General features: G+C 36.5%; 1 protein-coding gene across 6 annotated transcripts in view; it reads right to left on the bottom strand.

Annotated features, from left to right (window-relative positions):
• Window positions 1–27,980, bottom strand: part of ATP2C1 (ATPase secretory pathway Ca2+ transporting 1) — a 62,102-nt gene that overhangs the window by 14,530 nt on the left and 19,592 nt on the right. For all 6 annotated transcript variants that reach the window (XM_069007441.1, XM_069007440.1, XM_069007443.1 and 3 more), the window contains 14 exons: window positions 15,657–15,767; window positions 14,632–14,748; window positions 13,000–13,089; window positions 10,211–10,246; window positions 9,262–9,323; window positions 8,793–8,901; window positions 6,851–7,006; window positions 6,222–6,290; window positions 5,426–5,501; window positions 4,850–4,916; window positions 3,663–3,787; window positions 2,331–2,428; window positions 766–861; window positions 568–657 (listed from right to left, as the gene is read on the bottom strand). In XM_069007441.1, the coding sequence (XP_068863542.1) occupies window positions 568–657; window positions 766–861; window positions 2,331–2,428; window positions 3,663–3,787; window positions 4,850–4,916; window positions 5,426–5,501; window positions 6,222–6,290; window positions 6,851–7,006; window positions 8,793–8,901; window positions 9,262–9,323; window positions 10,211–10,246; window positions 13,000–13,089; window positions 14,632–14,748; window positions 15,657–15,767 (1,302 nt within the window). The remainder of the gene's footprint in view (window positions 1–567; window positions 658–765; window positions 862–2,330; window positions 2,429–3,662; window positions 3,788–4,849; window positions 4,917–5,425; window positions 5,502–6,221; window positions 6,291–6,850; window positions 7,007–8,792; window positions 8,902–9,261; window positions 9,324–10,210; window positions 10,247–12,999; window positions 13,090–14,631; window positions 14,749–15,656; window positions 15,768–27,980) is intronic.

Below are 27,980 nucleotides of genomic sequence, written 5' to 3'. Positions count from 1 at the left end.
GACTATTCCAATTTAGATAGACTTCTGACAAACTAGCACTGAAAGCACCTAGAAATTTCTTTCAGGCTTCAGCATGAACCTTGCTACATTTCTCAGTAGCTGTAATGAGTGTGTCACAGCATTACAAAAAAGGAACAACAACCCTCCCTCCCTCCCCAAAAGAAGAAAACCCAAACATTTCAGCAGTGCCCACAATTCAAAAGCCCTGCACTTAAAAGGCACTATAAATGCTGCAGTCACCAATACATCAGTTATCAACTTCCCACTGCTACTGATGTGAACTGGGAAAGAGACAGCAATATTCAACAGGTAAATTAGTTTGTGGCAGGTAAAAAGACAGTACTACGTGCAGAAAGATGAAAATAGAGATTTTACTCCGCTCAAAAATATTTTTTTTCTGATCCTTCAGAACGCCCAAGATTTACAAGAAAGAAACATAGGAGATGAGCAGTTGCAATACAAATCTAGGAGATCCAAAACAGAAGAAAACGAGAAAAACAAAACCACAACTTATTTCTACACATTTCCCACCTGCCATAAATCCAAAAAGCACCATCAAGTACACACCTTCATAGCAAGTGCAATTAAGGCCCCTTCTGTTGGCTTCCCCATCAATGTGTTGTTTCTAATCAAGGCATCATTGCACACACAACCAGCCTAAAAGATGAGGAAGCAAAGGGGAGAAAACAGAACACGAAGTAAATGCCATACAAAGTGCTCATGCTAATCACCATTAAAACCCACCTTTCTTTGCCAAGATCTTACCTCCACAATTTTGCTAATGGACGGGTTGTTATAACCATGAATAACTTCACCATCCAGCATCACTTCTCCAAACCTGTTATAACCTACTCCAGTCACCTGCAAGACAAGCAGCCAGAGGCAGAATGCAATGCAGAGTTGACCAGGTTAACTGCTCTCAGCTTTTTACTATAAGCTACAGAAGAATTTCAAAAGGTCATTCATAAGGCTGCTTTGAATCAGTGTGCATGAATTCTTCTTACTCAGCTTCTAATGCAGCAACACTCTGAGTTCAATAAAATATATTAGAGACTAATTTCTTTAAAAAGCATCAATTTTTTTACTTAGCATAAATAAATGTAGTATATGTTGTTTCCTTACAGTATTAGGCATGCTTTCTTTTTTCTTCTTTCTTTTGCTTTCTAACTTTTTCCTCCTATTTGTCTTTACCCTGATTAATAATGCATACCCCCTGCAGGGGAATGGAATTACAGAGCAGAGTCCTACTTCCATCGAGTTATTAAAAAAAAAAAAAAGAATAAAAAGAAACAGTTGAAGTGCCTCTCAGTTTAGACCTCAAAGAGGTGTTAAAACCAGTAAAATTGTATTTTTGGTGCATAAAAACCAGGCATCCCACTAGGATCCTAAAAAAGTCTTCATGTCTACAGCATTAACAGCTAATATACTTCACAGCCATTTTAACCTCTCTTTCCATTAGGAAAAGGAGCTGATTTGACCCAGATGCAATTGTGCTAGTAGCAGAATTCATATAGAATTCTAAAAATAAAAACCCAAATACCAGGATATATAAGCAAATACAGATAAACAATAGGAAACAATAAGAAAAAATGTCAGTATTTTTGCTTACAGAATAAAGTTACAAGACCATCTGTTAACTGTACTGTGGAAACAAAACCTTGATCAAGGAGTTTGAGAACTTAATAACTTGATTAAAACACTCCTATGAACCCACATCCAGTTTCACACCTCACTTCTTTTCCATTCCTGCTGCTTTTGCTTCTCTTTTGTGCATTTACATCATCAGTCTTTCCAGCAACTCCCTAATTTCAACAATCACTGTTTGATGTCCTGCTCCTACTTGCAAGTCCATCCATTATAAAAAAGCAAGAATGACAGTACATATTCAGTATAAACAGGGCACACAATAAACTGTCTTTTAGCCAAAAAGTTGGATATCTCCATTTTAAATGTTTGTAACATGTAAATTTTGGGGGATTTTTTTTCCACCTGAAACAGCAAAATAGCCTCAACTTTCTGCAGTGAAGAAAAACACAATCTCTCAGCTTGTCTGTGTATCTTAGCCTCTGTCTCTTATTGTGTGTGACCTACAGTCACCAAAAGTTAAAAAACTTAACATACTATATAAAAAAATTCTTCTGTAACCAGAGAAGGCTTGGATAGCACAGCTCAAAGGCTTCATACTAAATGAACTGAGGGACAGGAGTTTGGTGCAACAAATTTCTGCTTTCCTAATTGATGCTTTACCTGCAGTATAGTCCAGCATGTTTCAGCTGATACACACAACAAACTCAGAAGGTAAATGCAAGTCTAAATGTCACACTACATACCTCAGCATGTTGCCCATCAGAAGTAAAAATATGGGTAACAGTCATTTCATTCTTTGTCAGCGTTCCAGTTTTATCTGAACAAATGACGTTGCAACAACCTGAAATAACAAATAAACATTTATAAGACAAGATTTATAATTCTTGTTTAGAACAATGCAACTAACAAAGTTATTCAAGCCAAGCAAATTCCTAGAAATACTGCAGTTGTCTATGAATAATAACAAGTGACATTTAACAAAAGACAGCAAATTTTCAAGTATTAATGAACAGTTGTACAAGGCTTTTTGTGAGTTTGCACAATAAATAAAAAAAAACCAAACTGATTAAAGTCCCAAATTTACAACTCATCCAAAATGTGTCCATTCAATACCTCTCCTTTATTTTATTCTGCTGTACCTCAAACTACAGATTTGAGATTAACTAAGATTACTGAAATCTCAGTTGTGATTCCTGGTGAGGAAAAAAACTAAGAGCCTAAAAAAGTACAACATCTAGCTAACACTAGCCACAACATCCCTATCACACAAGTGTGACTTATTAATAAACCTGCAAACTTTAATGAGCTTGAAAAGATTACAAAAATGTGAAATTTGTATATGCCTTTTTAACTCTGGCATGGAGATTCTGGGAGAGTGTTGCAGCGTCTTGACATTTCTGGTCATGACAGCAGGAACTGTACAAGCAGCAAAAAACCTTGCAACACTAATGAAACTCAGCTAGAGGCATTGGGAAAAAAAATTTCCCAATCCTCAAATGCAAAAAGGAAATCAGATGCAGCAGAATTATTTAACTTAGTATTTCTATTTCTTTTCTGTGTTCTGTGCTTTACATGTTTTATGACTCAACCTGCATACAGATCTTCTTTGAGCTTTAAAGTTTTTAAATGATTTTATGTTCTAATATGAGCAGTGTAACATCCTGAGGGTGCACTATGATTACAAAGCTTCTTCTAATATTTGAACCTGGATTTGATTTCAACTGTCAATATCACCCTTAAATTCATACCAAAAAGTTTCCATTTAAAAAACATTTTACAAGTCTTATTTAACAAGAACACCTTACAGCAAACAATCAGTTAGTGTATTGCTAGCACAGCATGCTATTAACTGGCAGATTATTTATTTCAGTTCAAAAAAAGTAGTTAGAAGGCCCACAGAAACATCTACCTGAATTGCTCCTGTGTAACACACATTCAATTTAGGAATGTTTTTAAGACGCCACCACATTGCTAACAAAATAAGAATACCTCATTTCCTTATTAGTCATCAATATTTCTGTAGATTTCCTAACATTTGCATCAAAAACACTGTCTCTAAGTTAGTCTAGTCATACCTAAAGTTTCAACAATAGGCAGCTTTTTTACAATAGCCCGTTTCTTCACCATTCTCATCACACCAAGGGCCAGTGTCACCGTTACCACAATTGGGAGTCCTTCAGGGATTGCAGCTACAGCCAAACTGTAATGAAAGTAAATACACAAATCTTGCTTTGGCATGTCATACAGGAATACACAGTAGTGATAAATTTACAGTTCAGAACATTGTTTCTGTAGCTGACTGGTCACCAAGATTAAAACAGAAAGGAAGGAGCTGCCATGTGATTCTAGGTGTATAGCGTTCATTATAAGACAGCAGCAAATGAAATAAGTTAGACCATTTCTACTCATTATTTATGCAAAAGTATGAAGAAATGTTGGGGAGAGGGAGAAATCAATTGTACATCTGTTTTGCCTACACAAAACACTAATTAGGGCTGCACAAAGCAGCCCAGATTGTGAAGAATAAGCGCAGTCAGCACTAAACAGAACTGGGAAATGCCACCACTGATCCACAACTGCTACTGCCAGATCATGATGTGGCACCAAATTAAGTGAGGGAATGGCACTGAAGGTCATATAAAAAACAAACAAATAAAAAACCTGATGACAGTGTAAACAAGATCACAACTCATTAGGCAATGCTCAAAGATGCAGTTCCTGGGTTTCTTTTCTCCCCTCCACAAATGCATAATTCTCCAGAGTCTGATCCTGTCACTTAAAGAAACCCTTCTGCCTTACGCACTGCCCATGTAATCAGCAACCCAACAACTTTTCTAGGAGTATGGAGTTAGACTATCTAAATTCAGTGCTGTTCTCAGCAAACACACTGGGATTAAGTTTGCATAACATAGTAGATGATGAGTTATTGAACTACATGACACAACGCTTGCAGTAACTTTGTTTTGTCATATGCCTTATAAAATTACAGCTACTTTATTTACCCAGCAACTAAAATCCAAACTGTACAACTCTATTGCCTGTTTGCAGATGTTCCACAAGACACTCAGAAATCACCATATGAATGTAAATTTTAAGAGACTAACAGGAACATACTGCATCATTAAAAATACGTATGAATTTGCTTTTCTGTTTTTATTTTTAATAACTTAGATGAAGTTAAGAGCAGCGTGTGCAACCGTATTTCAAAATAGATCACTAGCTTTAATGCATGATCTACACTATTTAAAAACATAAATCTTACCTCACACCAATTGTGAACATATCAAGAATATGCTTTCCTTGCAACCAGCCAACTAGCATAATAACTCCTATAGAGAAAATATACAGGGGGATAAATGTAAAATCAGCATGTACTGTAGCCTCATGGGCACAAGAAAAAAATTCAAATAACCAGAACAAAGCTTACCATTGTGCTACCTATATAAATCTATTATTTATTTCACTATCAAAGCATGATTCCATTAGTATGGCAAAGATTAAGAAAATATCAGCCAGTCAAGTTGCCCAATTGTATCTAAGTGAGCTACTCACTTATGCACACCTTGAATCAGAATCTAAGACACATTGCAACTTAAAAGGAAGCATTTAGAGGACAAAAAGTCAGTAAAGTACATTTTCAGGAAGAAGCAAGTAAACACCCTTATGATTAGAGTTATGCCACATTATGTAATTTTCAGATGACTAGTGACATGAACTCAAAGTGACCAATGAAATCAAGAGCCAAGAGATTTTTAGAGATTTAGTCTTCCATTTCCCAGGCCTACACATTAGTTTAATTAGATAATCTTCTGCAATTATGTTACATAAATTATCTTACCTATTATAACAAAGGAATACAAGGAAAGCTGTTTTCCCAAGAGATCCATGCTCTTCTGCAGAGGTGTCTTTGGAGCCTTGATGAATGGCAAACATGCAGCAGTTAACAAATGGACTGCATCACATTTTACTTCACAGATGCAAAATTCAAGATAGTCAGTAAATAAAATGCAGTTATACCCTATGTTTCAATACATTTACTTTAGGAAAACAGACTATTCTTTCATAGAATTCAAGGAGATTCAAAAATACTTCAATGAAATGAAATATTTGTTAGAAATACTATTCAGGAGCTCTGTGATATCTGCAACAAATCTAACATAAAAGGTCTTATCAAAAGTTTCATTAAAAAAACTTTTTAAAAAAAGTTGGCCCATCATGCCAACTACAAGCCACCACACTTCCTCCAAAACTGAAAAGGTCTTGGTAGCAAGAATAAAACTGATTTTCAAAATAGAGGCATTAGAGCCCTGGAAGGCCAATTATATCTCAAAAGGAATGCTTTTACTCATCTACAGAAAATTAAATTTAGCAAAACAGAAAGCTATGTAAATATTTAGACAGGTTCAGAGTATTATTTTCACAGTTAGTATCCTTAGGTCAGCTACAGATATTTTGTTGCACTGCATTCAATTACTACCTTCATATCCCAGAGCTAAGATTTGCTTCACTAGAGGGAAGGAAAATATTGAAAGCAATGTATGTTTAACTAAGTTCCTGTGGAATAAATTCAAGGTTTTAATGAATGAAATACACACTTTCAAATTATGTCTTTGCTTTTAAGTATCTTCTCTTACCTCTTCTGCTTGCATCATTTTGAAAACCTCCCCAAATTCAGAGTTTTCTCCTGTTCCAATAACTATCCCCTAAAAAAGCCAAAAAACAACACAAAGATAAAGCCAGTTCAAATATGAAGTTTTAATGTTAGTGGTTGTTATTGACAGATTTTACTCCAATCATGGGCAAATGCCATTTAGCCCAATAAAAATTTTAACTTGGTTTATAAAATTAGTTCTTGTCACAAGTAGGGAATTTTTCCTAAAAACTTTTAGCCTCAGTGAAACTAATTGCTATTCTGTGCACTGCTGAAGTACTTACTAACTACCAGTAACAAAACTCAAAATTGCTAACATCTAATACTAGCCAGAACCATATTTTCTGTTACACATTTTCAAACATGTGAATGTAGCTCTAGAAACAAAACACCACAGCCTAGACAGAGGAGTTTCACATCATCTGGTCCCTATAAATATGAGCTCTCATGGCTATAGTTTTCTTATTGAACTAGTGCATTAAAAAGCACCAGTGAGAAAAGCTCTGCAAAGTATCACACTAATCACCAAGAGGTGATAAACTTTAAAAGTAAGAACTGCCTTCAAACTGTTGAAACATGGAATGTATTCTTCTCTATCAATAATGATTTTACCTTTGCTTTTCCACATCTGACCAATGTCCCCATGAAAGCAATATTGCTCCTAGAAGTAAGGTCTCCATTGGTTGCTGCTGGCTGAGGAGCTGTAGATTTAGAGCAAGGAGCTGTCTCACCTGTGAGACTGGATTCATCAATAGAAAGGTCCACAGCCTTTGAAAACAAAATACGCAAAAGCATGACAGTATTTTGTAAGTAGCTGGAAGTGTAAGTGCAAGTTTCACAATTTTGACCATTAAAATATGACCAATTTAAAAATATTGACTTCCTTACCATATGAATAAGATCAACAAAGCAACAAGCACTCCTACAAAGTTCTCACCAGAGTCAAAAATGGAAGAAGAAGATGCCACTTTGCTACTGTTCAAATTTAGCCATGAGCTCTGAAATATTTATCACCACTACCAAAAGGAATTGTGTTTTCAAGTCTACACTGTTATAGGTATGTTAGTTTTTGATTCAATACTCTGGCTTTAGAGAAGATGATCTGAAAACTTGATGGACCACTCATTAACACACATTAACCTAGGCCAGAAAAGATATGCAAATTCATTCTGAAAAACAAGACTGTCCCCACAAAATTAGAGCAGTGAAGAAAAGTTTTCACATATACAAATGCCTTCACAAAGTAAATAGTGCCTAGTTATCATTTCTACTGTTTTCTAGGATGTCAATGAGAATATGCAGAAGAAATCTGGTTTTCTCTCTGAAAAGGTATCTCCACATAATTTCTTTTTAAAACCCACTACCTGGTAGCAATGCCCAGTAGACACAAGAGGAAAATAAGATGACATGCTCTTATTTTCGAATGATATGCAAGAGTGGTTTACAACAGAAAAAATTCTCATCTAGTGAAGGGCTGCAGACAGCTGAGAAACTTCTAATTCCATTTCTGCTTTCCTTTGTAAGAGGGCTGAGCATGCTGCTATCATAGCGTGGTATCAGATATGAGCAAGAAAGTAGGTGCTGCTGCAACAGCAGTTTCATAACAATGCAGGGACTATAAAATTGCCAAGGGAAGCAGAGAGTGTTTGCAGTCATAAAAAATAAACCCACTCAAGTACCAGCTACACCACAGGGGCTAACAACAAAATCCAAACAAATTCGTCAGGAGTGCCACAAATTTGTCTCAGAAACTAGTTAATTTAGAATTTGTCTATGAAATGAACACTGATTAATTAACTATCAACTGTGGATAACCTGGACATATAGATTTTTATATCCAGAAATTACTTTAATGGGATAGATAGCCCAGATACTGAACAAACAGAGGATGTCAAATCTGGTAGAAAAATGGCATTTTTCAACTAAAACCATCAAAACATTACAGATGAATATATATATACACATTCCACTTCATTTTTAGAGAATGTTAAAGTACTGTTATAGTGCAATTGCTTCAATTCAAGCAATTCCAGCAGTGCTAATACCACATATTAAGTATTTAGTAAACTAGAAGATATAACAACACACACTGATGAAAAAGTGTCACAGAGAAAAGATTACACCAGCACAATTTCACAAGTTTTTCTAACGTTCCACTACTGGAGAACATTGGAGATACAACCTAAGATTTAACGCAAATAAAGAGTGAAAACCGCCTACAACCAGATGCCAAAATATCTTAGCATTCAGATTGAAAACAATGTTTCCACATGTTTAACAATGAGAGGGGAAAAAAATTAAAATTTTCAAGAATGCATTAGTACATCCAATTGAAAAATCCTTTCTTCTCATGTCCTACAGTAAGAAACTACATACATTGGTTAAGAATGTATGTGACATTTGCAAAGTAATTATTTCAAATTCTCTATCAAGATAGTTGTGAACTCCAAACAAGAACACTTACTGCACTTCAGTATCCAGTGGCTATCTTCCCTTGCCCTCTGTCCCACAAGAACTAAAGTTATTAAATATTAAATCAAAGTTAGGAATATACCTCAAATAATCGTAGATCAGCTGGGACTCTGTCTCCCACTGACAGGCAGACTGTATCACCTGGCACTAAATCTCTTGCAAGTGTGTGTTCCACCCGACCTTCTCGCACACTGCAGGCACAAAGAGCAGTGAGAGTGACTTCTCTGGCATTGTGGCTGAGAAAAGCATTCACAGCATTGACTGCACATTGCAATGTTACACATTTCAGCAAAATATTTCCAATTTGCTGCTTGTTTCTTAGAGGTTACACATCAGTAACATCACTGGAAGGGTTCAGAGAAGCAACCACATGGTGTAGTTTTTTTAGGCTCATAAAACAATCTTTAAAATGAGCAAGAGCAAAGTGTGTTCTATGTCAGCATAAGAATTTGATAGAAATTAACTAAGTTCAGAAAAGTCTTTCCCATTTACTCATTTCAGACTAAACTTCTTATGATTTACTTTAGGACTCAAATGACAAAATTACATACCAATGGCATTCTGGAGGCACTAGTTTACTAAGCTCTTCAAGAGATTTTTCTGATCTGTACTCCTGCAGAGACATTTGTTCAAAAATAAAGCAGGTAATAGTTTTAAAACAGGGAAAACTTACACAACATAAAATACAGCTACTGAAATTTATTTAATTAATAAAGTTGTACTAAGTAATATTCCAAACAGATAAATGATGATTTTCAACAGTTCTATATTAGATAGGTTAAAAAACAAATATGGTCCAAACACTGAAAAATTTACACATTTGCCTACATGCGTTCCTTCTGAAAAAATAGCAGAGGTCCTTTGCATTTTCCTTCAGTATCTTCAGGTCTTTGTAACACTCGCTAAAATGCTTCTAAACTCAGGGATCAGACACATTATTGAATGCTCCAGTTTAACAAATTAGTACCAAAGATACTGTCTTCATGGTCTTAGCCCCTGGAGAACCAAGGTAACACAACTCATCTTTAACTCGGTAAACAGATTACAAAATTAAGGTAATTAAAGATATAAAGCACAAACACACAAAGCAATTTTGGTTTAGGCACACCCTGACTAAAGCTGTGCATTTACAGAATGAAAACAACTTTTTTTATTACTTGCAAAATGAAGACAATCTTTTTTTCCATTTCTGCACAAAATTAAAGCAAGAGCCACATTTTCAAAACCTATTCTATGAAGTTAAGATATTTAAGTACTTCTACACTGTTTATTACAAGGGCTTCTTTACAAGTACTCTTATTGTTTAGTATAATACTGGTACAGATGCATAAGTGTCAACATGGGTAAAGCAGGACAAACCATGCACTTCGGAAAAGGCAAAGACTTGGATGAAAGCACATAACCATTCACAGCACAACGCACCAAGACAACTACTCCAGTCTTTTATTAAAAAGAGTTTACATAAAAGCAGTAATCCTATTTGGACAACAGCTGTCTTACCTGAACGAAGGCAACTGTAACAACAATGACTATTGCCTGCAAGAGAACAGAAGTGGGTGAGATAAAAGCATTCCAAATGATGGAGAAAGTAAGCAATCCTATTTGGTTTTGCTCAGTCATAGTTGTTACTACATATTAACAAGGTGATTTGGAAAGAAACTGATTTTCTTATGCTCAAAATCACTTGGTATATCTTGGATCTCTCATAAAAGCAATGCCATTATCTATTTGCACCTGCTTCAGTGATGTCCAAGAATGCAATAAACTGATTTTACTAAAAATCAGATTAATAACTAGAGCAAACTTGAAAAACTGCCTCTGCCTCCTGTGTCTAAACAGTGAGTAAGAGACAGCAGTGGAAAGCGACCCACAACACAAATAGAAAAACTGACTGGTGTTCTCTGTGACCAGAACAAAGGTATGTTAACTGCTACAGGGCATCACAGATGTGGTTTCATTCAAATACCCTGATAACAAAAAGACTAGGAACCAGCTGAAGTCTTGATAAGAGGCAGCAAGCTGAAGAACCAGTCTGGAGCCATAAAACATCCTAGCAAGAACAACGAGAGGAGGATGAGCCTCAGAAACTCTGCTCGAGACATCCACAGTGAAACAGGACACTGGGCACAACCCAAATACACAAGATGTCAGAGACCCCAAACAAAAAAGCTAAGAAGTATTGCTCGTTAGGAAGAATCCAAGGTAAGTACTAAGGCCTCAAGAGCAGCCTTCATAGTCCCCTCTTATCACACACAGTTCTGGTTGCAACACTTCAACATAAATATCATGGGGCTTCTAAGCATGAGATGTGAAAGTGAGTGAACGAAATAAATCTATTCCAGGAAACAACAAAGATCAGTTTGTTGTAAAGCAAGCCTCATCTTCTCCTTCAATACACTCTCAAATTGAGTTTTGCTACATTAACTGAATTTGTTCCTCAAGCTGTTACACTGATTTCTTACAGAACCATAGCACAACATCCATTAATTAAGCTTTTCAAGTACACACAGCAACTACTAAAAATAACCAGGACATTACCATTTTGCAAGTGAAAAACTCTCTTGAACTCTTAAATAAAACCACCTTACTTGTGATACTAACATTAGCCTCACCAACTGAATATGAGGAAATAACTATATATATTCCATCTTTCCATGGAACATTTCCACCACAGCTACTTGGTTTTTTGGAGGTAATATTATTGCATTATACAGACCATGCCACCTGAAAAAGCTTTGCATTCCTAGCCTCACATCAGTCCCTCAGCTTGTGCCTGTGTGTAATGGCTTGCACCAAGAAGCCAACATCCTCTAAATGGAAAGTATTTAATGATTTTATTTTTCTTTTAATCTTCATCAGTTCCCAGTCCAGATCAAGAAGTTTTATGTTCATAGCTACAGAGCTAAAAGGATGGCAAAAGCAGCTCAAGACAGCAGTGCCACCAAAAGTAATATATGTCATTGATCTCTAGTAGCAAATGAGTTTTGTTCTCAGAGCCAAGGCTCTGACATGCATAGCCATAGAAAAACTGCACTGTCATCTGAAAATGAAGTAAAACAAATATTCACTTGGTGATAAAGTGGGCATTATTGATAATAACAAGACTAAATGGTACAAGTAAGTCAGAAGTTAGACAAAACCCACAACTGATAACTTTAACTCAATCACACTTTTTTCTCCATACTTTAAGATACTTCTACCAATGTTCACAAGGCTATTAAAAGATTTCTTCCCAGGCTGTAACACAGAATGCAGAAATTACTGCTCTGTTACACTAGCTGCCTTTATTTTTTCTCCTTGCCTTGCTCAAGAGAGTTAAGAAATAGAATTAAGGGCACTAACCAAGGGGAAAAAACATGAAATAATTCAACTTTCAGCCACAATAATTAAATATATTTCATAATACAACAATTTACCTACATCCAACTTAGGAACACAGCAAACTATTCCAAACACACACAAATTCAAAATTGCAAGTTTTATCCTTAAGAAGCCACATAGTTTATCTTTCAAAGACAACTATTCTTTATAAAAAATTAGAGGGGTTAGGAGGAAACCTCCAGTTACCCTAAGTTATGTACAAAAGTAAAGTCAACATAGAAAGTGCAGAGGTAAGACAAAACAGAAAGAAAACCAGCTAGAACTTGCTTCTACTTATACAGAAATCATGGTTTTCAGTCACCACCTCTTACCCCTAAAAGGTCAAAGGGATTACAGTTTTCTTCTCTGTGCCAGTTGCAATGACAAACAGTTGTGAGTACTATATTTGGCTCACTAATTTAGCACCCTATTTAACTGGAACCTTCTACAAAAAATTTATTATTTCAGCTTCTATCTTTTCTATGTGATTTTTAGACAGTTCAGGTTTCACTTCTTCATGTTCTAAAGATTGCATCTTTCAAGTGAATTCACAGAAGGCTTATGTTGGCTTCAACTTGGAAGTAAAACATAATTTAAGATTAAAATTACACAAAATACACCACAAACTGCTTCTCTGAACAAATGCCTAAAGACACGCATTTTAACCAATAGAAAAGATGCAAGCAGGAGCCATAAAATTACTCATTGAGGTATTTTGATAGGTACTGCTGCTATCAATCAAGGAAAAGAAAAAGAAAAAAACCCAAATCCAGTCACAAACTAAACTGATTTAACGATAACACACAAATCAAACTCATTAACTGTAACCAAGTGATCCCACCCCACACCGGCATTCACGCGACCCTGAACACACACGTGGTCACACATTCCCAACTACTCCCAATGAAGACAGAATTTTAGTTCCTTACCACAGTGATACTGACAGCATCATCAAACTGATGCATTACAACACTGATGACTGCAGATGCCAGGAGAAGCATAATAAGGGGGTTTTTAAACTGAAATGAAACAAAAGATAATTCAGCTACACTCTTGACAGAAAGGCCATTTTATCTACCCCTCAAAGCACATCAGATCTATTTCTGAAACATAATATTCTATTAATAAAATATTTATAACCTACCTGTGCAAAGAAAATATAACTCCACAGTTCAGATGCTTACTTGAGGCATTTTCTTTTAAATATCAAAGACCTTGAATAGACTGTATTCAATATGTAACAGGAAGAAAATGTTTTTTACATTTCTTGATTCACATTTTAAATGCAAAAACAATAATCTCCTATAACTGTTTATACTGTATTTAAACATACAAAAAGAAGCCTGAAATACATTCAAAATGTCTTTGAGGTAAAAGACTGATGCTGTTCCAGCAACTGATCACTATTAAGAGAGCAATATATTTCTTAACTTTCAATTCATGATTTCTTGTTTTACAAGATAAAAGTTTTCCTTTTGGAACATATGATTTCCTCAGATTTTTAAGGCTAACACAATAAAGGAACTTCCTTCTATGACAGCTGGTTGCTAACATGGTGATTTTTTTGAGAAACACTACAAAAAAGAACATTCCTACAATTCAATCAAAGAACCTTCTAAAAGTAGATCTGATAAGCACACTCAAAGCAAGTATGTATCTTAATAAATCCAATCTAAAATAGGCCTGGATAATATGCCTCAGAAGTGTTCTGATGTATCTGACTAATTGACCCTACACTTGGGAAAATAAAGCACTAATGCCAGAGCACAGCCAGTATAGGATGTGTTTTCACCACTACCATCATCTAAGCACTAAATGACTTTTTAGCCTCTCGCAAGGAACACAGACTCAACCACAGAGTGCTGCTTCAGGGTTGCACTGCTGCACAGCCAAGGTGCAGGAAACGCTGACCAAAATGTTTAACATTACAAATTCATTAGAAAAACCTTCTGTGTAAATGTCTTGTATAGCTGGGGGGTGGGAGGGGTAGGCAGAAGAAAGTAGTGACACTTTCACATCAGACATGTATGTATGTATTTGAGATATATCACACTCGTAAGAAACAAATTCACACTTGACTCTTGCCAGTTCTGCTCAACACCAGAATCAAGGCTGGTCCCACCTCCACCCTCAGCTCAAAGGCAGCGCTTTTGCTTTTTGAAATTTCCTATCAAGTTATTCACATTTCACATTCCATTTAAATATTTACCAATGGCCATATGCATTGCTCTCTCACCTTGGTACAATTCAGGACCAAGTTTGACTACAGGGAAGTTTATTCTGCTTTTCTAGACCTCAGGCTAGTTATGAATGGCACCCTTTGGATAGCTATGAACATACATTTAAGAACAACCAAACACTATGACACTTATAGGTGCATGCCTAAATAAAAGCTTTTTCAATAGCTAAATTAGATATAAATTATACAAGTTCTAGTTTCCCACTCTATTACACTTTTCCCACTTTTATCAAAATATGTTCATGTACACAAAAGCTATGTAAAACAAAATAAACAGCAAAACTACTGAAAACCAAAAAGCAGGAAGGACAAAAATCTTCACCTGGGATATATATTTTTTCCACAGTGGTTCATCTTCACTAATATCAAATTCATTCCATCCATGGAATGCCCGTCTATGACAAACTTCACAGTTTTTTAAGCCATTCTGAAGATTAGCCTATTAAAATATGCAAAGAACAAAACAGTCAGCAATTACACTGAAAAGCTAGTGTAAATTCCCACACCCAAATACACAGCCTTAGATTATACAAATTTGGGCAACATCAGAAAGACGCGTTTGGTACTAATGTTTGTATGACAACAAAAGCTAACTAACTACTATTTTAAAACTCTGTTTGGCAGTATTTAAGAGATTCAACCAAAAATTCACAGCACTACAGAAACAGATGTTGCTTCACATCTCTAAATGACTGCTGATCTTCCCTGCACAAAACTCCACAACAGACCAAACTGTGGGCATCCTTCAGACTCTAGAGGGTTATGTCAGGAGTTCAGTGACTCAGCCAAATGACAGCAATAGCTTCAAAGGCTTCAGTTTTCAGTCACCAACATTTATCATGGTGTACTCCTCAAGCAGTGAAGCATATAGAAAATGAAAAAAGATCATCTATCATGAAAATTAACCCAGATTGAATGGTTCATAAATCTGTCAACGGGTAGCTTTCTCAATCCTGTTTCTACACTTAAGACGGAGGCTACCAAAATAAATTAAGAATATTAAGGATTCCTTAGAGAAATGGAAGCAATAAAAAAAGAAAAACCCAGCACAGCAAGATTGACTCCCAGATTTTATTAATAAAGTCACAATTTTCAAAGCAGACAAATCCAAATATTTTCAAGTTGAATCCCACTCCCCCTGCATATGCCCAATTTTTTTTTTATGTTAAGAGATTAGAGCATTTCTAGCAACAATGTAAAAACCAACTTGCTTTTAAAAGCAGATAATACCTAATATCAAACAGCATGATAATGCATCAACTTTCAATTACAAGATCTGTCCTTAAGAAATATCAAACTTAATTGTTTGGTAATATCAGTGCATTCTATATGAAAAAAATTACTTACTTGCAGAATACTTGCTACTTCATCAACTGGCAATTCACTTGCTTTTTTTGAAGACAGTACAGGAATCATTGTCTCATTGTCACCATCAGGGATTTTTTGAAGACGTGCAACCTAGAAACAAAACCAAAGTCTGAAGGGGAGTGCTAATGTTTAGTTTCAAACAACACATGCCAGAGCAATTAAGTATTAATACCATTCAAAGGTAGTTTTTTTATAAACATTGCACTTAAATAATCTACAATTCAGCTTATTTTCATGCAGTTACCACCTCCAGTAATAAAACACTGGACATGCACTAATTTCTGTAACGACGTGTTCAGTGATGGCAAAGATCCTAACAGTAAAATAGCTTACTAATCCTTTATCATTATCATTATCATCAATATCTAGTCAGAAAGTCGCTCCACATAAATTTCACTCCCTGCTCCTACTTTCTACTCATTAATGAAGGTGGTCTAAGCAGGCCTATTTACATTTTCTTGTACATAAAGAAAGGAGAATCACCATTAAGAAAACCTCAAACAAGAGTACAGATGCAAGTGAAGCACTAGAACTTGACTACAGCACAAAAGCTTCAAATCAATGCTATAAAAAGTAATGTTTTCTGTAATTTTAGGAAGCTAAAATTTTGTGAACTGCAGAAGAGCGTAATAGCAACATTGATTGCATAGGTCAGCATTGCTTTGATATTTAATGAAACTTCGGAGTTTCTGATTTTTGTTTATATGGGAAGCTGGAGTTTGAAGCTCTTTTTTCCTGCTGACTATCTCACTGCACCCACAATTAATACTTCATGCTGCACACACATCCACCCTCCATTAACTGGAAGAGACCTAACATGCAAACATGCAGACCACAGAAATGGTTTTCACATTATACTTGCACAGAATTTCAATTGGTGGGTTTATGCTTTAGGAAATAATTACTGTATTGTATGTATCTCCTCTATGGGTGCTGAGACTTAAAATGCAAGTACCTAAAGATGACAACACATTAAAAGATTCCAGTATTTTATGTCCTACAAAAAGAATGACAATCTTCATTTTCTATACTGCACACTGTTGGCCATGTACTCTTCTATTGTAGCTCATTTTCTCTATCACTTCCAAACAACAGTTTAGGGCAGAAAACCATTAAGCCTAAGTGCTCTTCCAAAACAAGCCCACAAACATATGACTTTGACCAAGATGACTCCACATTCTCAACAAAAGTGCTGAGCAACCATGCTTTCCCAGTAAGGGCAGGCAGAAATGAACTGACAGCCATTACAAATTTTAGGGATGAGAAAAATCTTTTTCCCTCTAGCAACTGACATCGCTGCTAAACACAAACAACTACAAAAAAGGACACATAACTGGTCATTTCCCTAATATTATCAATTAAGACTTCAGGAAGTCTAATAACATGTTATTTAAGATCATTTTAAGAATTTAAATATCCTTAAACAGAAATGTTAGGGTTCTCTCAGAGATCAGGTTTGTTTTCCAAATAAATCTTCATTAGCACAGAACTACAGTGCAACAACAAAGCTTATTTTGACAACCTTTTTGCAGCACTCAAAAAGCCAGTCATTTTGAACGTATTTCATTCGTATTATCTCCCACATTTATGAAGAATGCTGTACTGTATGTGGTAAAAAAAAAAAAATCTACAGAGAAAATCTGATATAGGATCAGAAAGATAAAGGCTCAGAAAGTCTTTTTATAACCAGCTCCTTTCACCAGAGCAAAATTACCCATTGTACAATAATTCTGGATGGATCCTCATCTAGTTTCTAAAAACCCCTTACAATCTTTGTAGATTAAACTACATTTGTAGTTCAGAAAAGAACAGCTTCAAATATCCAACATTGCCACAAATTAAATTTCAATTCCTTAGCCAATGAGAAACCAACCACTGTTCCCCTCACAAAATATAAAGTGGGCTACATCAACAGATTTAGGTCTGAAAAACAGCTGTGCTTGCTATCTGCTGGACCACAATAACTGTATTCAAGCAAATGATTTTGCCTTTACTATGCATTACTTCCACAAAACAAGATAAACTACTTATTCAATACTGTTGGCAAGTGCTCCCTACAGTCCTTTGCACTGCTGCCCAGATCTGCACAGCAGAGATCTGGGCCTCCGCAACACCTTTTAAGGTATCTAACAGAAGCTATTCCCAGAACCACAGAGCTCTGCACTAAAGGAGACAACCCACATACAGCAAGATTTCTTTCCATCCTATGCAGCAATTAATTTTCTGTCATTCATCAGTTGATACCTTAAAATAGTTCAGTATTTCATTGCAGGCCAAGTTTTTATATGGATAAAGAAAACGCGGGCTAAGACGTTATACTGGCCAATGTTAGATACCAGATAGGCAGCACAACCATTGAAGCTTCTATGCCTACAGCTTTCCATTCCCCACTTGCAACTATTTCCACCAAGGAACAAAGCAGTAGGATGCTGAATAACAAAAATAAATCACTGCCTCAGGAAGGGCTTTTCTTGGACCACTTCCAAGGTACACACCATCATTTCTAGGCCAAGAAATATGCATCAATCATACAACCATGGAACTGTGACCAAAGGATGTTTATCAAAATTAATACAAATTTGTCTGGAAGGATTACACTACCAGAAATTCAGACTTCCGTTCTGTTTTCACTGAAGAAAAATTTAGTTAACTAGTTAAGAGTGGTGTGTTACTGTTTCTTCTTCCTCATAAGCTATAAGAGCCTGCCTAGCTTCCTTCTACTGTGACCAATACGAAGTACCAACAACTTATCTCTACCATTGTTTTTCTCAGCTTAGCAAAATGAGTCTATTATCCATCAGTAGGGCTTACTGACATCAGTATACTGTTACAATTATTTTCAAGGGGAACTTTAGATCTTCTTGCTCAGAAAATGCAAATGGTAGGATCCACATTCACCAAGAGCAGTCTAAAAATTCAGAACACTCTCATAGCAAAGTCTATTTTTAGACAAACTGGTGACCAAAACACTTTGGCTAATTACCTAATATAAAGCCCTGCAAATGTTCCATAAAGCTACTCAACTGACCTGCAAGTACGAAATACAAATGTAGTAGAGAAATAAATCTATAGAGAACAGCAAAAGTGAAAAAAAATCCTGGATGTTCACAAAACAATGAAATTTAAGTTGAGGTACTGAAACAAATTCTGATTGTTTCAGATTCCTTCTGAATGTTCAGGTCCATCTGAACAACTCACTAAGTCTGCCTGAATCTGTCCCATCAGCCCCTGTAAAAGTGAACCCCTTTCAAGCCAATTCAAGTACTACAAAGACCTTTCAACTTGTTTGTAATGATCTGCCTGTAAGATTATTATTGTGTGAGCAGTCAGTGATCCACATCAGGTACTTGATTATCATGGATACCATGTGATCGTTACTGAGTCATGCTGTGTCCAATCAATAGCACAATTAATGAATGTCCACATAATCAATGTGTAACTAATCAATGTGTATTTCATTTTAAGTATGTGAACAGTATGCTGTCTTTCACACTTGAAATATTATATGCACCTTGCTCAGGAACTGCAGTTTTAATAATGAGGTTAGGATATTAGAGCACGTTGTCCACGGGACACTTCAAAGCCCTCATTCCAGGCCCAACTACTATCAGTGATGGATGATTCCGTACTGTAAAACCCCGTAACAGTACTAATGACCAATGAGCAAACAAGACCTACAGTGTGCCATGCCCTGACCAGAGATCCTTCCAAAGATGTATCATCTCAGGATTCCCAGCATCAGAAAGGACATACAATTTTACACCTTGCTATTGCCTTTTCTCATTTATTAGTAGTGATCTGCCTTTCAAGTGTTCATGCCTTTCTTACTGGGATCCCAAAAGAATCAAGATTTCCTCACCCTCTGTAAGAATTAGGTTTCATTTTTTATCTACCTTCCCCACAATGAAGAAAACAGTAGTGTTCAACAATATAATAAAAGGTATTTCACTGAACACCAGACTGAAACTTACAAGCTTCCCATTTCCTGAATTTTCTGTATGATCAAACCATGTGTGATATACACTGAAAGGTTTAAAAAGCTCAGATCATAAGAAGCATGTTCTTCTCCAAGTCTGTACAATTTGGAGCCAGGATAACAGGTGCATAGGGGCAACACAGATCAACTTCTGCAGACACCTGTGCACACAGTAAGATACTTAAATACCAAGCACTTACCTCTCCTGAACTGTCTGGAACCCTGTAAGCATACAGGACTAGATATCAACTAGATGTCAATGGGCACAGAGATCTGTGCATCTCTCCCTGTGGATGTACACAGACTTTGGACATAGTTCCCACTAGGCAAAGACTCTTGGCTGTGAAAGGAATCTTTAAGAAAAAGACTCCACCCAGAATGGAAGTAACACTTTTTTCTGTCAGTTTCATCAGATATGAAGAATAAGTGCAAAAATCCTCTCCCACTCATTCGGACATTGTGACCATAGGTTTTGGAGATGCAAATTTTTAACTGTCTTCTCTAAAGCATATCCATCTCATCTATGTTAAGCATCATCAAGCTCTCTGTTTCAATAGATCATTGCTCAGCATCACAACTGTGATTCTACTGAGTCACTAGCTAACAATGACCCTAAAAATATCTATTTCACTAGATGTTTATGCCATCTTTCCCTCCCCCTTTTGTAGGGAAGGCAAGATGCTTCTGGAACCTCAATACAGGTCCCAGCCACAGAACCATGGCCAAGTGATGACAAGACACAAAAAGCCAGGCACACACACACACAAAAAAGTCATTAGGCACACTTAATAGAGTAAATCCTAGAACAACTGTACAGCCAGAAGCAAACCCCTGAAGCACAGCAGGATTCAAAAAGTGGAGGTAAGGCAGAGAGGAGCAAACAAAGAGCACTCAGACCGTTTTGAAACCAGCAATTCTCAACATGGTTATGACTATGAGTCAATTTTATCAGTGAAATTACACCAGATTTTAACAGGAATTAAATCTCCAGAGAAATTCACCAGTTATGCTAGCAGAACAAGCAGGCAGAAGCAGCTGAGTGTGGCAAATAAAGATTTAATAAAATAAAGAAAACTCAGTGCAATCAATGTCACAAACTATAAATGCAGTCAGGCTACAAATTTACCTTAAATAAACTCTGATTTTTAATGTCTTATTCTTGGCTTTTGAATTAATCTATCTACATCTTAATTATGTGCATAAAATTCGAAGTTACATTGAGGAAGGCCTCATCTTTACAAACTACTCTAATTAATACAGTTGTTTGTACCTCATATGTGATTTAATCATGAAGACCAACTGTGATTGAACCTCAACAAGCAACTTCTCAAATGAGCCTCAAAACACTGTAAATTTAGATATGATAAATACTCAAGTACAGTGACTGACCAAAAAAGCCCTGTAACAGAAGGCTTGGAGGAGATGAGCAAGGGTGAAGCACCTATGAAGCTCAGGAAATAATGCAGGGTGTGACAAACTACAGCTGTTACAAAGAGGCTGACTTGACCTCTACACTGGAGGATGGCCTTTGCTTTGGATAAACACCTCAGTCAGCTGAGTGGATCAACTGGTATCAATATTTCTTCTCAATTTCATCAAAAGAATGCTAATGTCTGAGTTTGCATCCCCTCCCATGCTGGTCAGGCTCATGTTGCTCAGTGACCACATGCACTGAACCACTGACAAAATTTCAGGAGCACCATATGGGGTCTCAACCCACATGATCCTTTCTGGAGATGAGGGATGCCCAGCATCACAATGGTGCAGATATTACAGTGACAGGAAATGGGAATCACATTGGTATTGTGATTGAACTGTGTACTGCAATTTCTACATTTTGCTAATTACAAACTATACTTATAAAGTATACTGAAAACATAATATGAATGTGTTGTTCTCCTAAATCAAAAAACCCACATAACATCAGGTATCTTCAAACACACACATTTGATATCACAGAATCAACTAGGTTGGAAAAGACCTCTGAGATCAGGGCCCAACCTATGACCAAACACCACTATGTTGACTCGACCACAGAACTGAGTGCCACATTCAGTCTCTCCTTAAATACCTCCAGGGACAGTGACTTCACCACCTCCCTGGGCAGCCCATTCCAATGCGTAATCACCCTTTCTGTGAAGAAATTCCTCCTGATGTCCAACCTAAACCTTCCCTGGACACCACTTGAGGCTGTGTCCTCTTGTCCTGTCATGAGTTGTCTGGGAGAAGAGACCAAGCCACACCTGGCTACACCCTAATTTCAGGTAGTTCTAGAGGGCAATAAGGTCTCCCCTGAGCCTCCTTTTCTCCAGGCTAAACAACCCCAGCTCCCTCAGCTGCTCCTCATAGGACTTATGCTTCAGACCCTTCACCAGCTTTGTTGCCCTAATATTCAGTGTTGCACCTTCCTTAGGTGGATTATCTAAAAAAACCTGGTCAGAGAGCACTGAACTCTGACATATATCTCTGTGGGAAATAATGCTGTGTTTTTTAGAACAAGAAGTGCCAACACTTATTAAACACAAACATCCACGACCGATTTGCAAAAAGAGTACTTTACTTGTCACTGCAAAGAACTGTCCCTTCCCACCCCACAAAAGACTGAAGTCTGCAAACTAATAAGCCTCTTGTTTTCTACTAGGCACTGTTTGCCCAGAAAAATAAATACTTTTTGAAGGCTTTGAAGTTTCTGTCTACTGTCTTTTTTTGAATGTACTCCTCTGGAAAAGTGTGATGATTTTTCACTTCTGGGGAAACAGCTGCAGCAACCCTGTATTCTAACAGTCAAAAAAAATTTGCTCCTATTCAACAGTATTTTAGTTAAAACATTTACCAGGAGCCCCCACATCAAAGGACGTTCACATAGAAAAGTTCTGACCCTAAAAAAACCCAGAAGGAAAGAAACACTAATTTGCATTAATGAGTTCTCCTTGCAGAGTAATTTTATTCTGAGGAGGGAAGTCACATAGTATCAGCCCCTTGCTATTGTGTGTAATTTCATAATACTTTATAGAAAACGGGCAATAGACATCACCCATTTACCAAAGAAAGATAAAGACCCAAATTATGAGAACAACCTGCTAAGCTGCCCTGTAAGCCTGAAAAATCCTCTGCCTCATATTCCAGTACACCACTTCAGCAGGGCTTAGGACTTTCACTATGGCCATGAAACAGCCATAATGCAGAACCATACTTCTTGATACACAACACTTTGGCATTTCTGATCAACTAAGAAACAGAAATCGAATACTGGCACTGAGCATTTTAAATCTCAAGGTTTGTCCTAGCTTGAAAGTCGTAAAATATTTAAGCGACGTATCCCCAACCCCATCTACTTCAGGCAGTGTAATAAAGAGTAAGATGCTCCACTTAACATGCAATTTATTAACTCTACAATAGTCTATAAAGCTCAAGAACTATTTTCAGGTCCTAAAAATACTTTCCAAGAACACTCTCTGAGAAACATGTCTCCACAACCTGGAATACGTTTTACTCTTTCAGGATGTTTCCTCATGTCTTCTTTAATTTAAAAAACAGAAAGTAGGACATGTAGTTCAACTGAGGCTACCAGCAAAGAGTAAAGATGGGCAGTTTGCTGTAATCATTGCATACACCATGTGGTTATCTTGCAAACCTTGTGAGTGATAACTGCTGCTCTCTAGCTAGAGAAAACATTTCACAAAAATAACCATACCTGAACCTGACTGCAGTGCTGTGCACTGTCAGAACGATGGCAACAAAAAACCCAACTAAACCTCCAACATCACTTTATCTTGCTTTACCTTATTTAATGTATAATACAGTGGAAACTTAAGAATGCCAAACACATTTTCTATTTCATTTCTACAAAAGATTTACCATTTAGAGCATTTATGCATACTCTGGAGGATATACAATGGTGAATTTAAAGCCTCAGTGCTGAAAGCCTGGAGGTGGTATCAGCTTTACCAAGAAGGCATTGACAAACACATCAGACCTATCTATAGTTGGTTGGCCAAAATATTCAGTTTTTGATCTCCCTGTTCAAAAAAACCCTTGGACACTGGAAAAGTCTGCTTGAACATTTCTTACATTTGTCATTACTTATTAATCAGAAGAACAAAAAAAAAATAAACAATCCTAAGCACACTCTAAAATGATCAAATCAATGCTAGTGCCTTGATGAGAGCAAAGTTTACATATAACAGAACTGGATCAGTTCAGAAACTCATTGCCCAAGGAAGAGAGTACTGCTGGCCATCCCACATTTGACTCTAACCAGCTCCTGCTTCAGCTGAAATCCTGATTCACGGGAAACCCTTTAGAAGTTACAGGCCAAAAAGACTTTGGGTCTAAGTATCAGTAATTTATCTTGCCAGAGAGTCACTAACTTTCTAGAAAGGAACATTTAAGCTTAGAAATAAGATCATATGGCTCCTCTCCAACAGTCTGCTTGTATCTCATAACACTCTGAAGTGCTGAGCTTCTCTGAATCAAGGATGTCACTTGAATGGCAAACACTAAAATAAAGAACTTTATCACTCTGTGATATGTTACTAATGTATCCATGACATGCAGAATTTAGTTGTCATATAATGGTATTAAGCAAAAACACAAATAAAAATATTTTCTCAGTATTTGTTTAAAATAATGAAGCTTCAAGACCCCATAGTTGATTATATCCTTGACAGATATGCAGTCACTTCATAATGCAACAAAATTAATTTCTAAGTAAAAAAATACTGAACTTACTGTTTACAACACTTCTCAGGACCAAGCTAGTGTCAGTGTCAATTTAAATGCAAACATAACTCACTGCATAATTACTCTACTTATGGTAATAAGCTTTCTTATGATTACTATCAAGAAAGCAGCAACACTGTATTCACAAAGCTTCTTTTTTGTGAATTATGTATGCAGAAAAAAGTGCTGCTGAAAATTTATGACTTAAAAATACTTTAAAAGCCTTTGTAAAGCCTCTGTAGATGGCATCTGCTAACCCATTATCCATTTTATCCTTTCTAATTGTTTAGAGCAGAATGTTTACAAAACAAATAACTAGAAACAGATGCTTGCCCAAATTTATACCTTGATTACTCTATTTTATTTTCCCTCTCTTCCCTGAATTGTAACTTTATCATTCCTTCTAGCTTCTATAAACCACACTGCAAATGTCAATTTTATCACCCAGTGTCAATTAGGTATCATCTCAACTCTTCCACCCAATCAAAACTAAAAATCTATTTATTAACTTATGCCACTCCTGCAAAATTCTGCCGTGGTCTCTGGGTGAATTGATACTGAATGGAACCTATGATTACATAAGGAACTGAGTCAAGCTAACAGGTCTCACTTGTCTGTCCCTCCCCTTCTTCAACATTACCTGAACACTTCATGAACCCATTCCATTGTCCCACTCAACAGAAAGCTGCCCAACAAGGGCAAGGGGAAGGAAGGGCTAGGCTAACCTTCTGCCAAGCCCACAAGACAGACAAACTCAACAACAAGAGTCAACACAACACTAGCGCAGGAACACGAGTCAGAGCAGGATCTTCTTTCAGCAATAAGGAGACCCTTTTATTCAGTCCTACAGAAATGCACCCCAAGATGCTCGAAATCACCGTGTATTTGTCACTCATCACCAAAAAAAATCCAAGTGAAAATGTTTGTTTCTCTTTTGTTGAATTAGCTGCCCTAAGAACTGTCTGCATTCTCCTTACAGCAATGCTTCTCCTGACTCACCACGAGATTATGCCACAGATTCTTCAAGTAAAGAAGTTACAAAGGGAGCAAAATAACTAAACATACATTCTGCAACATCTGAACTCACACTGCCACCACGTTAAATCACTCTAGGTTATTATACATTAACATTTCCAACTTACCTGCATGGGAAAAAAGGGGAAAGAAAAGGTGAAAACTATCTAATGCTCCATCAACCAGATTAAAAGACGACTCTGACTGTGCATTTATAAAGGAAATGCATGTTCCTAATGCAAGGCTGAGCTATATTAATTTAGCAGTTATTTAAGTTATCGAAGTACTGTTTAAATATAGGAATGAAATTGGTCTTTAGTGAAGACTCACACTTCTTTTTTAAAAAAAAGAGAAAAATTCGCTTCTCTTGCCTTAACCCCCAAGTTAAAAAAATGTGACTTCTGTCAACATAAGTGTAAAGTATTGGTTTCTAGCTATCTGCAAGCTGCAGATAGTAAAAAACGATGATCAATGAATATCAAATTTCTTGTTTCACCTATTATTTTGTTAAGAAATCATCTACATTCCAAAAGGAACTTGAACTGCTGTGATAACACCAAGTCCATTTCAGAATCTCCAACATTTTCCATCGCAAAATTTCTATCTGATTATTTTGGATATTACTTAATGAACAACTGATGATGCCACTCTGGAACCATTTAATTTGTTTTCAAGCCACTGCTGCCGCAGGCATCCCTTCCCCCTGTTGTCTGTTGCATGTACACACGCTCCACCCCTTCCTCAGTACTTACGGCTGCCTAATCCATGATGAGCCAGCCCAGGGTGCTAAAACTCACTGCCCCCAAAACCTATTCACTGATCTTCAATCTGATAGTTTAGCAAGTAAGACCATTTTCATCATTAAAAAGAACACCAAAACCAAAACCACCACCCATGAAACCCAGTAGGAAATTCAACTGCACTGCAAGCACAAGAGAAATTATTAATTTGTCAGGATTTTATGAACAACTAAAGTACCTTTTTCTAAGAAACAAAACACTTTTATCTCCCTATTCATGCAATCATCAAAATTATCCTGAAATTACTACAGACTATAGGCTGAAGTTAACCACCATCTTTGAAGATTAGCTAAAGTTAACTAGGACTCAAAACAATGAGGATTAAGGAGGATTTCTGAATCACCACACAATGTTTTATTACATGCAGCAAGTCTGGTCTGAATTTTTGTACCAACCTTCCATACAATTTTGGGAAAATCTTTTCTGCAGGAAAATGCTACTTTGACCTCTTCCATTAGGCTCTTAACAATATGAAAACAAATACTGCCTAAGGTCTTGATAACAAAACAGTACTCCTATTTAACAATTCGTTTTGTGGTCATGGTCTGACCTCAAAGAAGCTCAAAGTCTAGGAAATCTGAATTGTTCTTTATTTTTCTGCTAAAAGGCAGAAATTACAAAATCATGTTCTGTCCATACAAGATTTCCCTAACTGCCTACAGTTTAAGAAAAAGCTCCTCCGATGGAAAGAAGTCACTAAACTCCATCTTTCCAAATGGAAATACAAACATCATTCCTCTAACTCATAGTTTTATGACCAAGCAGAAATCTCCCTATGATGGGAAATTGTCTCTTCCTCACTACCATGAGAAACACGGATTTTTGCGGAAGTTCAATCAACCCAACACAAGAAACAGGAACCACAAAGTCCAGGACAAAACATTAACTAGCCTAGACATAAACATACAATACTGTTTATGAGTAGTGAAGTAACACAGCAAAACATCAGTTTTCTAAACCATCTCACCACTTCCCAATCTTGAACATTCATTCAAATACAGGAGGGAAAAAAAAAAAAACCACACACAACAATCTGCCATCTCTTGCTCAATATCTAAACCTAAGAGACCTTTCAAACACATACTTGAAGAAAAAAAAAAAAGCCCAAAAATATTCTAAATGCAATCTTTGTTCTACAAGATTACAAAGATTATTCAGCTGTCACCAGGAGAAAATACATTAAGGAGCCTCAAGAGTGCTGAAAAGTTCCAATACAAAAGCTGTTGTGTCTAGCTGCCTCAAAATGTCAAGTTTTAGAAAAAGAAGGGCTCAGAAATACCAAGAACACAAAAACAGACAGTACACAGTTGTAAATATCCATGCCCATCTCAATTAATTATGAGATGGAGGGGTGTGGGAGAAGAAATAGAGGAGAAGTCATTCATGTGTTCAGAGAACCACTTCAGTCTTTTTATCACACATCATTTTCTCCTACTCCCATAAGCTTACCCCATTTTGAAAACCTTCAATAAATCACAGCCTTTATTTCTGCCTTTGAAATATGCATCTGATCATATTTTAAAGTATTTTCCCCAAGATAAAGCTTTTTTAATATTATTTCTATCATACAAATATAACTAATTTTTATGCATCGTTTATTTATTCCATAAGAAATGCCATCTTTGTTCATTTGGAAGAATGAGCCACACTATCACACACAACTCGACTGCACACTACATCTATGATATACTATTTATTTGATAACAGAAGTGTAAGGCATTAAAAGTCTTTCTGCCATTTGGGTTTTGGCACACAGATACCTTTTTTGCCCTTAGTGTAATTCTATTCATC

The sequence above is a fragment of the Aphelocoma coerulescens genome, chromosome 2 (genome assembly GCF_041296385.1).
Source record: "Aphelocoma coerulescens isolate FSJ_1873_10779 chromosome 2, UR_Acoe_1.0, whole genome shotgun sequence".
In the NCBI taxonomy this organism is placed as follows: Eukaryota; Metazoa; Chordata; class Aves; order Passeriformes; family Corvidae; genus Aphelocoma; species Aphelocoma coerulescens.
The sequence above is the reverse complement of the archived record's forward strand: the minus strand, read 5'-3'. Positions and strand labels throughout refer to the sequence as shown.